Consider the following 12,324-nt stretch of genomic DNA (forward strand, 5'->3'; position numbering starts at 1 on the left):
TCCTGTTACTTTCACCACCCCTTATCTAACTACTTCATAAAAACCACCTCACACATTTATAAAGCATGACAAGAACATTACCATAAACTATGTTACTTGCTCAGTAAACACATCATAGGCTCTCCATAGGCTAATCACCTTAGTGGATAAAATTATCTGGGGATGAATTTATCTGCAGCAATCATATCAAAAGACAAACTGTATAGAACAGCATTGTTCTGCTTTTCCACAAGAGTTTAAGATCCCTGCATCATCTTGTCTCAACTGAAAGCCTGGATTTTAAAGTTGGTTATTGTTGATCTTCTTTGTAATCAGTAGATTCATTTATGAATATTTAACAGAAATCCTGAAAGTGTGAGATTTTCACATATCATATGAAACAATAAAGGATATGTTATGAGTTTAATAAGCAATTTTGGGTCTCTTTTGAGGCTGATGGGAAAAGTAATATAGTTTCCCAATTTGGAGAGTAGGCTGAAAATAAAGGCATATAATAAAAGGATCAGGCAGTTTTAGAGATCTGGAAACATCAAAAGGGAAGCCTGTTGGGCAAGAGCGAGACTCTGGCAGGACCAAACAGTGCTCGTGTGGTTGACATAGAATAATTTCTAAATTCTTTCTTAGTAATGACTTCTCATGCCCACTTCTATATTCATTTCTCATCAGTAGCTGTACCTAAATCATACATTTCTTATCAGCCTAATTATTCCATCTGAAGAGAGAGTTACCCTATCTTTCTTCTATTGTTTCTCTTTTCTAAAACTCATTTAACTTAACATCCATTCTTTGGATGCCTTTTGCTGGCAGCATTTAGAAGAACAATATTTTGAGGCCCCAAGAACAATATTCTGTGGTTCACGCAAATTTTGTTGTTATGATATTTTCAGGCCTAATTCCACTTTGGATTTTCACTGTGCTCTGGCAAGGAGCTGGAGATGCCAGTATTGGAAATGTTTGTCTCTGTTCAGCAGAGATGATCATTTCTCCACAGTTTTGTTACCTAGAAAATTTGCTCTGGGGAAGAATTGTGCAGCTGCAAAGCAATGATCAGAATAGCGTAGTAGGTCTTTTTAATCTCTAGTTTTATATTGCTTCCTACAGTTTAAGTTATAGGAGGAGCACTGCTTGAATGCAGGCATATTACATCTATTTTGCCCAAACTTTTTTTTATACTCTCTCACATATCAAATATTAAATTTTCCAAACCACACAAGTAACTAAGGGCAAGATTTTTTTAAAGATACTTCCAGATTTTATGCTCAGCCTTACTAGGCCTACATCATTTAGACCAAGAAATCCCATTTACAAGTGATATAGACCTTTAGGAGTGTCATATCTCACTGAAATTCAATGAAATTTAGAGTCATAATGTCTATTACTTTTTGATATGGAACTTAAGCTATTTCTCAAAAGTAACGTTCTTCTCTTTCTGAATTTTCAAAGTCCTGCCTCTTCATACACATCTGTTAATGGCATTCCAGAGCTGTAAATCCCACCAAAACTTCTTATTTCTAACCTCCATTTTTCAAAGTTGCTATAAGTTGATCTCCCTTTGAAGTAAAAAAATCTCATTAAAAGACTGAAGATCCCCACTAAGAGAACATTGGATTCTTGACTGCCTCATGGGTTACATATCTGCTTTTTGTAGTTCATCAATGCAAAAATGCTATTAGTACCTATTACAATTCACCTTCAACATTCTCTGTGACAAAAAAGCAATCAAACGTATGGGGGATGTGTATGGTCTTCAGCAGGCAGCTTTGCCTGATTGCTTTCACTCCGCTGTCTGGCAGGGACAGCATACACACACAGTAGGTGGAGTTTTCTCGTAAACTCTGGCATTTTTGTGTATGTGTATACTGTACACGTGCATGAAAATCGTAATTAAAACTACCCATAACTCCGCTTCAGTAACAGCTAGAAGGAAACTCCTCATCAGCATTCCTCTCCATCCACTCTTGCCCTGTTGTCCTCTTGAATACTTCAGCTGACGCTGGTTATTGCACTGCCATTTGAGATGCAATGTGCCAGAGGCACTAGCTGCTAGAAGACTGCCTTGTTTTTCTGGATACCATTTTTCCTTTGATTCATCTTTAAGAGATTTTTTTTTTTTTTTAAATATGCATAAGAATAAGGTCCTGTGCAAATTTCTCAGGAGATCAATTTGCAAGGCTCTTTAGTAGAAAGACCTATTCTCTAGTGTGTATATTGGTTTGATATGGAAATCCATAAGCCTGCCCTAGATCCACCCACATCTCATACACTGGTGTGCTCTGGGTTTTCTTTGTGAATTCAAGAGTAGACTCCATATCATTTCTCCTTTACAAAAAATACTTATTTTTCATTTCTGTGAATAAACCAGTTCTTGAGGATCAGAGTCTATTCAGGGTGTAAGTATAAGAACCTGTAAATCTGTCTTATAAAAAGCCTCCTGCGGCTGATGGCAGAGAGCATTAGTAGAAAATTGTAAAAGACTACAAATCCATGTGCTAATTAGAGCTTTGCATACCCCTGCTTCCCGTATTATACTGAACAGGAAATAAAATACAAATGAAAAAAACCAAGAGTTAGTATTCAAATGAAATATTAACATTCTGCTGAACAAAATATTTTAAAGATATTATTTTCTTCTAGATATTATTTTGTTATGGATTTTTGTATAAAACTTTGGTTTCATGAAAATTGCCTTTTCTGTCAAAACTGCTCTTAGAAAATTAGCTTATAGCACCATAAATAACCAGAGAAGCCTGTGTTGAATGCACATTGCCCCTCTTAGCTTATGAATTCTGTCTCCAGAATCTATGAAAACTTTGGCTTAGTATGAAATTAACTTCCATCTTCTTCTCCAGACTCTGGCCATGTGTGAAATGGGTCAAAACCAAGACAATAACATTATTGGCGTCAAAATAGGGTTCTTGTATCAGTGATACAGAAATCAGGGCCTGAACCAAACAAGAATATTACATCACCACCAAGAAAGAGTCCTGTGGGCTCTCAGCTGAGCTGTGACCTCCAGGAGTACTCTTTTAAGTGACCTACACGTGAGAAGAAGCTCAAGACGAGTTTGAAATGAACCACAAGGTGCAAATCCATGGGAAACCAAATTTCGCTAGCCACACTCCTCATGGAACTACTTGTCTTTTGTAAACAAATAGCGTTTTCTTTAGAGGAGGTACCCTGCGTCTCCAGAACCCTTTCATAGCAACAACATCTGAGAAAATAATATCCCAACCTAAAACTTAATAACTCACAGTGGGAATTGCTTATGTTGCTGCTGTTGCATAGAGACTTCCCAAACTGAAAATAATATGTATCCTACGTAATGAACAATGAAAATACTGAATATTAATGATAATGTAAATATAAATTTAGGAAACAGACCATTGCAGTCTGATCTGATCTACTGGGCAAAAAAAATCCAGTGTATAACCAGGAGGCTTTCAGAGCATGTGAGGTGCGTTACGAATTCCCATCATTACTGTAACGCCATATATAATGAGTAGCCCATTAATCCATTTGTATCAGTTATCATAATGGGAAAGAATTAAGTATGGCTTAATGCTAACTTTTTATACTTGGGTCCATTCTTTGATGGTACCTTCGCGTTACTTAAAGTTCATGGGACAAATTCAGCTGTTTTCTAACTTCACTGGAACTGATGGCACTCTAGCAGCTGAGGTGCAGTTAGCCTCGACCTTATAAAAACCGTAAGTCCTGTCTGATTGCTCTTCAGCCATTGTCACTCTCTGTGTTCAGAAATGCATCCTGTAAGCTTGATCTTTTTTCTTCTGGAGCAGATAGAGTGTCAGTGGATTATATGTAAAACAAATATTGGAGTGTAATTGCCCCGTGGCTATGAGGAGTCTTATTTCTTCACTTATGAAGTGGCTTGTGGACTAGCATGGAACTTTGTTTTTCCATCTGTTACATATTCCCTTCAGAAGCAAGAACATTATTTTGTAAGTAACATAGTAGTGGCTTATTATTTCATAAAGTAAAATAAAGTATAGTATTTTCCCCTGAGTGCAGTGTAGTCTGTAGTTCTGGCACATTAGCTGGCATAAACATTTTGATTAAAGCTTATGAATGTATTAATTACACCTGGGAAGTTTCCAAAGCTTATTCAAACTGCAAACTCTTCAAACTGCAGCCCCCAAATCTGAATTCTTTTTAGCAAATATAAAAACGGCTATCACAGGGTTGCCTTTTCTTTCTCTAGGATGTTTGTATAAAGACATGAAGTGGCAAGAGTGCGAATTTTTTTACCCATTAGTTTCTGTAAGCACTTTTTCAGAAAGTCTTCAAGTTTCTGAAGAATTTTTACTGTCATGTTGTTAAACATTTGCTTGAAGTCTAAAGAACTTTAATTCTGTTTAAAGTTTTCTCTGATCTCCTAGGTAGAGAAACATCTGCATATACTTAAGCATTTATCAGAGTAACATATGGGTATATGACCCCAAATAGGATGATAACACTAGAGCATAGACTGTCTAGCTGAAGCTGTATAAATAAATAGAGCTATCAAAACCAGTAATAGTCTTAATGAACTGTCTGGAAATGTTCATAAAAATTGGTCCATATGATTTCCTTTGCTCGTGTTCCCATGGTGAATTGCTTACAGTGTAACAGAGGACAGAATATGACCAGCAAAGCCTATGAAGTTTTTTGGGCATCACTATTATTTTGCAAGATACGTGAACAAGTTTTTACAACAACCTTCAACTGAACTAGGTTGCGTGGTGCATTGACAATGAGATAGAAGCAAACGTAACAGAGGATCTCAATTCTAAAATCACTGGGTGTATGACCCCAAAAAGAAAGACATATCTTATCTATCAACCGTCTGTGCCTCTGCCAAACAACCCAAGAAGTCTCACCGAAGCGGTGCTTTGCTCATGCATTCATGCACGCATGCATTCATTATGACTGACCTGCCCTAGGAAGGTCCATTAAGTGGAACTCATTTCAAGCACAGATGGTCCTGAATAGCTTAATGTCTGCCTGGTGGCCAGAATAAGTGAATTCTTGATGGCCTTAGACTTCTGATCACATACATGCAGCCAAGGAGGAAATGAAAACATGTTTATCATTTTGATAAACAACCTCTCTCATTGCTGCAGGATGCTCCATGTAACTCAGCAGAGTCAAATACTATTAAATTGTCATCACTGCCAAAGAGAGAACGTACAAGTTTTGTTACCTGAGTCATAGTTAATGACTTCCACAATGTATAACACAAATCAGTACTACTGTTTGCCTTTTATATGTTTGTTTACTGATAAGTTCAGGCTTGGCTAGAATACAGAGGTGAGTTATAATTTTGAAGTGCAAAATATTCTTTTATTATTACCTCTCAGCTAGAGATATAAAAAACAGAGATGACTGGAAGATGGCTTTCTGGCTTCTGCTAGGCATGCAGTCAGACGCTATAGGTGATTAGATATTTTAAATCACAGCCACCCACAGTAGGCTCATGCTTAGGATAAAATATTTCACTCTGCGGTGTGTAAACTCAAGGTGGCTTTATAACAGAGACAAAAATTAACATGATTTCAGGAGTTTAGTGTCCTCCAATTAGAAATAAATAAATAAATAAAATTTGCAGGAGTAACAAATAGATGTCCCTGGTTTATAGTATGATATATAATTTCTACAGTTTGATATTTTGAGCCTATGCAGAACAGACTTCAGGAAGACTAGGAAATATGAGCAGTGTTGTAATGCCACAGATAGTTGTCATCTTCAACAGCCCGGAATCCTTCCCAGCAGCCAGTTCTGTCCCTCTTGCTTTGGTAGGCATCACATTTCTTTCATGCATATTGGAGGGCAACCTGTGAACTGAGTGATCAGAAAGGATCAGCTGTTCATCCTATCAAGAACTGCTAATGTTTGGTGTGAAGTGGATATAAGCCATGTTAGGACATTTCATTCATCTCTGAAGTTTCTTGAAGAGCAAAGCTATTCCTGATGTGCAAATTCCTATTCCATCTCTAATCTTTTGCTGATTTTCTTGGGGCAGGAGGGCATTTAAAAAAAGTAAGCTATTTTTCTTGCTAGGTGGATAAAGCAGCCACTTCATGAAATGTAACTGTCAACAAAACATTCAGAAGACACTTACTTAGAGGATTTTAGGGCTCTTTCCTCTCCTTTTAAGATCAATGGCAAATCCCCTCTTGACTTGAATGAGTTGGATGAGGCAGTTATTGTGGAAACAAAGCCAGAAGCTACCTTAGCTCAATAGTCCATAAACTTCCAAAAAAAGACATTTCTGTTCTTTGTGACAAGGATTTAAACTTTTGCTGCACTCACAGCCTATCAGGTCAATAATTCACATTTTTTCAGGACTCCCAGCACTGTAATATCTCACCAGGTCTTCCAATAATCTAGAAGAACCACTGAGAAAAAATCACTGGTTCAGGAGCAGAAGTCCTCAGATATGGGTATTACAGCATTTCTTTGCACTCTTTCTCTCGCCTCCCCCCCCTCCCCCCCGCCCCCCCCCCCCAAAAAAAAAGAAAGTTGAAAATAAAAATCACAGAATAAAAAGGTACTTGAAGACTGATGCCTGTTCCTCTCCCTGCTTCCTCATTTGTACAGCTGAAATACAGTTTTAAGTTGAATTCCCCCCCCCCCCCCCCAGTATATTTGTGATATATATATTTCTGTGAATAATGTAATCAAAAGTGTACTTTTTCAGTGAGGTTTTTTCCTAGTCTCACTGCTTCCATTTGTATTTGTCTGGGTACCTCTATCCCCATTTTGTACATGGATTTAAAAAGTCTGACATGTATATGCATGGTTGGTAAAATATATACCAGCAAAACACATTGCATGCAATGCTATCCAGTAGTCATTCATAGGCTAAACATGTTTTAATAGAAAAATCTGATACACCATAGCAAATTTTCCAGGAAAACGAGGTGTGTAACATGCAGTACTTTCTCCATTTGAGATGGGTCTTTTCTTCTCTGTCAGCATGGGGAAGGGTCTTTTTATTATTGTTATTATTTGCATTACAGTTACATTCTGTGCAGATAAAACTTCCTATTAATGTACTTAACTGTCTGGTGGTTAAAAAAGTGGTTTTTCATTGCTTTTATAATTTCATTTTGCCACTCCTAAACAACTATATCCTTTGAGTTAAATTCTTTATTGCTGCAGCAACTTGAGCCTCCACATAACAATTAAAGGTGTTATAAAGCTCATCCACCACAACCCATTATTTTGAATAGATAACCAAATAAGCAAGACTAGCTCGTGTAGTTATTAGTACTCATACAGCAAATTAATAAAGAAAATGAAGCATTTAGCTTATTCACAGATATTTACCACACAGTTTATGTAGTCTAAAATTAGAAATGCTTATTACTGCGTAGATTATTGTTGAGGCTGCAATCAATAAAATCACAAATCTTTCTTCTCTTAGGGCATGACTATAAGATGAATTAAACCAATCAGAATCTTTTCATTGCTTTCAATATGATTTGGATGCGGGAACAAGGAGTTTATCTGAAGAATTAATTCATATAAAAATACAAGCATTTGGGGCTAAGTTGATTGTCACAATTCCTCTTACTCTTAAGAGACACTTAAAAGACCATTTGTCAAATGATGGCTTTCTGAATTGTTGGGATCTCTCTTCTGTGGCACCTACTGGCTTTCAAAAAGCTTGTGACAGCAGGCCAAATGCACCTAATAACTAATACATGAAGCAGCATTTCTCTCCAGATGCGCTAAATATTTGCTGTAGAGTTAGTGTTGTCTCATGCTTGCACACTCATCAGTGCTTAACCCCATGACCACACAACTTAAGCTCATTTACTCTAATGGACGTTGACAGGCTTTCATCCACTGCCTCACCCTGGAAGGTCAGTGGTTTGAAAATTTAATATTATAAAACATTTCCACACTTTGTGGAGTCCCTGTTCATTGGTCATTGTTGTACTACTCTACTGTGGGTACACCTTAATGACACATCACCATATGACCTTAACAATTTATAGTCAAGGGAGATTCCTCCCTGCCCACGTACCTCAGCACTTCACTACAGAAATGTCACATTTGTAGAAACACCAGGTAACAGGACTCACTCCTGAGCAGGGAGATGCTACTGGGCTCCCAGACTTCTTCCCAAACTCCACGTTCGCAGCCAGATGAGGATCAACATCTCCACACTGCTTATTCTCCTACCTGGCTGCAGGGTTACTATAGTGTTCAAAAGCTCTCAAAGTTGTTTCAGAAAGAATGAAAGCCAAAGAGAGTAATAATGCTTTTTACGCTATAGTAAAAACAATGTACAGTTAGCATTTCATAGTGGCATAAAGTATTAATGCTTTTTTAGTAAACCTGGCAAACCTTCTTACACATCCTGCTCTTTAGTAGGCTATGCACGATGTTTTGTGCTAAGTTTAAACAAATCCTGCCAAATTTATGCCGCAATTTCATAAAGTAGCCAAATATCTGTGGGGAACAGACTGGCACTATTAAATACTTGGTGATTATGAGCTAAATACAATCTGAACTGAGAAATCAAGAAATTACTTGGGCAGTGCATTAGCCCACTGTGGTGTCTCATCTCCTTGCGCTGCACTACTAAGGTGAATGGGAATAAAACACTTGACACTTCATTTCTGTGCATAGCATATGCCACAAACACCAAGTATTCATAAACCTTAAGCCACCATTGATCTGTCTATCACTCCTCTGTGTTCTCCACCTAATCAAACTATTGTAAATGTTCATAAAGAACAATTAAGGAGAAGACAAATTAAGCCTGGTGATCTTGCACACAATGGGAATATTTTTTGCCTTAAAACTGCCAATTTAGTGAGTGGGGTAGCAAAGGGAAGTGCTGTTGGACCATCCTGTAATTTGCAGAGGCTGATTGTCATCTGCTAAGGGCTGAGTACTGGCATAGAATCAAATATATGGTGAAAAATCTTATTTCTAGATGAACTCCCTTAGCCCCATCCTTGTACGAGAGAATATTTGGGAGAAGAGGCCTCCAATATCACAAGCATAAAATTAGACAACAGTTGTTACACGTCTACTGTAGTATGTTACCTACAATTCTTACGGTCCAGACCTTGATAGAGTCATTTTTAGGCCAAAAATTCTGCTGATGTCAGAGAAGCTTCTAAGACAGGCAAGGTATATCTACTGTAGAGGAATATTTATCTACATTTCCTATTAAAACTGAAGTATAGCAGCACCTGGCTGAGACAGGAGCACCCATAATGGGAGAAATAACATTGTAATTCCACCTATATAGAAGCTGTGCAGAGACACAGAGAGGAGCATGCCTGGGTGCTTTGATTAGCCACTGCTGCTCTTCCTAATCAGAGTGTCAATATTCTCTTTTTCTTTTTTTCTTTTTTTCTTTTTTCTTTTTCGCCAGAAGGAGGAACGTGTGAAGTTATAGCAGCACACAGATGCTGTAATAAGAATCGAATTGAGGAAAGATCACAAACAGTAAAATGCTCCTGTCTACCTGGGAAAGTGGCTGGGACTACAAGAAACAGACCTTCCTGTGTTGATGGCAAGTAGCTCCTCCTGTATATATGTCTCTGTTTGTGTACCATCCAGTAAATAGCTTTAAGTCTAAAGATTATGCATAGGAACTTTGTTGTGTTTTCTGTTTAACAAAACAGGAAAATCTATAAGCATAAGCATACATTTACACTACCTTGCCTCCTGCTACTTTAGTGCAAGGTTCTGTGCACATGTGTCATGTTAAGATTTACTCAGAAAATGAGAGTACAGAATTCAGTACAGGCACTTAGACAAGTATAAAAGATTCTGTGGCAGGATAAAGCCCTTAATAAATAACTGGACAAAATTATCCCCTGCATCACTTCACAAGGCCCCCCTGGTGCCACGTTAGTTTTGATTCATAAATATTTCAAAGGATAACAACCATTCCTTTTGATTTAATTAGCCATTTGAAAAGTCAGTGTCAAAAAAGATAAATAAATGAATCCTGTAGTCTCATCCTGTAACAAACATTACAGAAAGCTAGGAAAAAATTTCTGTCTTTTGAAATCACTGGTTCTGTTTCTTGTCACAGGGATTTTTTTGCTGAGGGAAAAACACCATGTTATTTGTGTCTGGGTTTCATATCAGGGTGTATTCCTCTCTGGGGCTCCCCTGCCACCACTGCACGGTGAAACCATGCAGCAACTGGGGAGAGCATTGTGGCTTGAAAGTGGAAAATATAAATCTCATAAGAAGATGGGGAGTAAGTGCTACTAATCCCATTAGTTACCTTTCCCAAACAAGCCGCTCGGTGTTGCAGAAATCCCTCTGTGCAGCAGCTTTGTGAAACAGAGTAGCTCATAAAAAATTCTTGCTATTCTTTATGGTAAACATCTGGTGCTATTGTTTATACCACCCCACCGCCCAAAGGTGCTTCGAAGAGCCAGGGGTCATTTTGACTAGAGTCAAGGTGGGATCTGCCTTGGGCTCTCCTCATCCTTCCCATGGCTGGATGTTCAGGGCTGGCAGCATAGCTGCAGGTTTTAGAAGCACCCAATGTTTCCTCTTTGGGTCTGTCATTTGGCATTCAGCTTCCCCCCAAGTGAGTGAGAGGGGGGAGCTGTACGAGCAAACATTGGGAAAAATGGTTTCTTCTGGGTACCTTTCCTCAATCACATGCTACAAAGGCACTAGCAAGGAAGCAGAGGCTGGTCCAGTTGTAGCCCAAAGTTAGACAGGTGTATTGGTGAGTGTTGTGGACTGGAGGATTGTGTAGACAAAGGTCTGAGGCTTGTACATTCAACATCAAAAAGATAAGAGATTGTGGGTGCCTTGGAGGGATGAAAACCTCATATTTTCTCAGCAAGTATTTGTGGTGTGTACATATCTAATTGATATATTAAAGATAAAAAGAAAATGTTTTATTATTTCAAAACACTTTCAAATTTTTAAATTATGAGGCAGTATTTCATAGCTTGTTACACTGGAACATGATTCAGCTTTGAACTTGTGACTAAAAACACGCTATGAATGCACCTGTGAATGATTACGCTTTAATTCACATTTTGTCATTCTGTTATTGTTTAATTACCTTGATAAAAAGAAGCTTTTCTTTTTGTGTTAAGCACACTCATAAAACCATAGGTGAAACCTACAGCTGGTCTTAACCAAAGACCAGCTGTACAAGCCTTGAAGAATTTCACGTTCTTCAGCAGGTCACGAAAAGAAGAGGCACCAGATAGAGCAGAGAGACACCATTAATTCAGATCTCATAATTCTGTTCAGAGAAGAGGAGCTCAAAGAATGCTCTGTTAAGAAAAAAAGTCGGGTGCAGGTGTGGACTGGAACCTAATTGCTCTGTCAGGATTACAATAAAAAGAAATGTTATTGTCTGGAATTTTGAAAGGAGTAAGGATAAAACAATGGCTAATATAAAAGTGCAAAGCTAGTCCCATTGAAGTCACTGGTAAGACTCAGAGTGACTTCAAAGTCAGGAACCGTGAACTACAAAGGAATGTCTTCGCCTTTCAAGTTTAGTTGTTGTAGTCAGCCCATAACTTCTTTTGTAGATGGCTGGTGGAAGGTTCAAAAGCCCAATATGCTGCTCGTAAAAATTAATAGAAGGGGCGTTTTCTTTGGCCTTTGTTTTATCCCAGACTTTGCTTTGTGACTTTTGACATACTGACCTCTTATAAGTCAAAACTTTGACCTATTTAGTGGTTCTGTTCTTGCTAAGGCAAACTCCCAAATCTTCCCATGGGAGTCCCATTGACGTCAGTACTTTAATTCACACAAAGATTGGGGATTTACTGTTTCTGTTGTACATGAGAACATTTCAGAAGGTCATCTGCAACTTTTTACCTTCTTTACCTACAATATCAAAAGGACTAAGACCATTCTATCTCACACTGGGTTTTACACTGTATATGATTTAAAGCCATGATCTGTCACTAAGAAAGCTTGCTTGGGTCCATTAATTAAAAACCCATGGGTGTTCAGGTACAGCAGTATACTCACACCCGAACATCTTTGAGAGATGACAAAGACTGGGAGATCCCATGTTAGCAGTTTGACTCCCGTCTGTGGTTGATTATCGCCTCAAGCCATCTCCACCTGATGGCTATTTAGTAGTGTGTATAAAACAAGCTGAACTTGCTTGTCCAGTTAATACCATTGCACCAAACTGTGACTTAATAGGATCAGAATCAAGCTTTTTGTGTTTCTCAGTCCAATTTCATCAGAAAACATCTCATCAAGCCTGATGCTTTGACAGTTTGAGTTCATGTTACAGAGGAGAGATTGCATTGCCTTCCACTCCTACCAGCCATTGCTCTGGGACACAACTGAACT

General features: G+C 38.2%; 1 protein-coding gene across 1 annotated transcript in view; it reads left to right on the forward strand.

Moving 5' to 3' along the window:
- Nucleotides 1-12,324, forward strand: part of TAFA1 (TAFA chemokine like family member 1) — a 228,533-nt gene that overhangs the window by 173,028 nt on the left and 43,181 nt on the right. Inside the window, exon 3 of the mRNA XM_074878764.1 lies at nucleotides 9,398-9,538. Within this exon, the coding sequence (XP_074734865.1) occupies nucleotides 9,398-9,538 (141 nt within the window). The remainder of the gene's footprint in view (nucleotides 1-9,397; nucleotides 9,539-12,324) is intronic.

Source organism: Strix uralensis, chromosome 10 (assembly GCF_047716275.1).
Source record: "Strix uralensis isolate ZFMK-TIS-50842 chromosome 10, bStrUra1, whole genome shotgun sequence".
Lineage (NCBI taxonomy): Eukaryota > Metazoa > Chordata > Aves > Strigiformes > Strigidae > Strix > Strix uralensis.